Source organism: Fonticula alba (assembly GCF_000388065.1).
Source record: "Fonticula alba strain ATCC 38817 unplaced genomic scaffold supercont2.59, whole genome shotgun sequence".
NCBI classification, from domain to species: domain Eukaryota; order Rotosphaerida; family Fonticulaceae; genus Fonticula; species Fonticula alba.
In genome coordinates, this window is record NW_009243029.1 from 10,077 (window position 1) to 11,049 (window position 973).

Below are 973 nucleotides of genomic sequence, written 5' to 3' on the forward strand. Positions count from 1 at the left end.
TCTCTCTCTCTCTCTCTCACACACACGCACACTCACATGCACGCACACGCACACGCACATACACCTCTATGCATGTGCAGCCTCTCCCGTGCGATGGATGCCGTGTACGCTGGCGGGGCCCCGGCCACCGGGCTTCGGCGCAAGGTCCTCCAGTGCGCGGCCGAGCTGGCCGCCGCCGAGGGCCTGGCGCCGGCCGATCCCCTCGCAAGGGGCATTGCCGCCCGGCTGGACGCCCTGCAGTCGGCCTGCCACGGCGCCGGATCGGCCACCCCTAGCCAGCCGGTCGACCGCGCGGCAGGCGCCTCGCCCAGGCCCAGCCACAATCACAGCGGCGGCGGCGGCGGCGGCGGCTGCTGCTGCTGCTGCTGCTGCCGCGGGGTCTGTCGATGCTGGGCCGGGGTACCGCCGCCGGGCTGCCCCGGCACACCGCCACTCCGGGCCCTTCTCACGCGGCTCCTCACCTTCGAGGAATCGCTCGGGCTGTGAAGACCGCCCCCCTCCAACAGCGCTCGCCCTCCCTCTGCAAGCCCCCCCCCCCACCACCACCACCCCCGCCTGGCGCCCTTCGGGGGCCGGTCCCGGTCGGCGGTCGCCGCCCCCTGCACGTGCTCACAACAAAATAGACGACGCCCGGATGCCGAGCCAAACGGCCGCCGGCTCGAGCCGCGGGGGAATCACGCGGCGACTATTTATTTTCCCCCGCCCCCTGCCCGATTGTTTTCGCTTTTCGCTCGTCAGGCTGTCCCGGTGGTGCACCGGGGTGGACACGCGCGCTGGCGCCCGGGCGGGGCTGTGGGGCGCGGGGGCGGGGAGCGCTCGCCTCGGCGGCGCGCGCGGTGATGCACGGCGGCGTGCGGGCCGGTGACGGTGACAAGAGGGCGCGCCGGCGGGCGGGCCCTGGCGCGGCGGCCGCCCGGGTGATCGGTTGGCAGCCCGGCCGCCGGCGCGCCCCCGGGCCCCGGCCGGCCCGCCG

At 75.4% G+C, this 973-nt stretch overlaps 1 protein-coding gene across 1 annotated transcript in view; it reads left to right on the forward strand.

Moving 5' to 3' along the window:
• The window catches only part of H696_06293 (hypothetical protein), a gene marked incomplete at its 3' end in the record, with an annotated part of 2,091 nt that extends 1,605 nt beyond the window's left edge, over positions 1 to 486 (forward strand). Inside the window, exon 2 of the mRNA XM_009500035.1 lies at positions 81 to 486. Within this exon, the coding sequence (XP_009498310.1) occupies positions 81 to 486 (406 nt within the window). The remainder of the gene's footprint in view (positions 1 to 80) is intronic.
• Between the last annotated feature and the right edge of the window lie 487 nt (positions 487 to 973).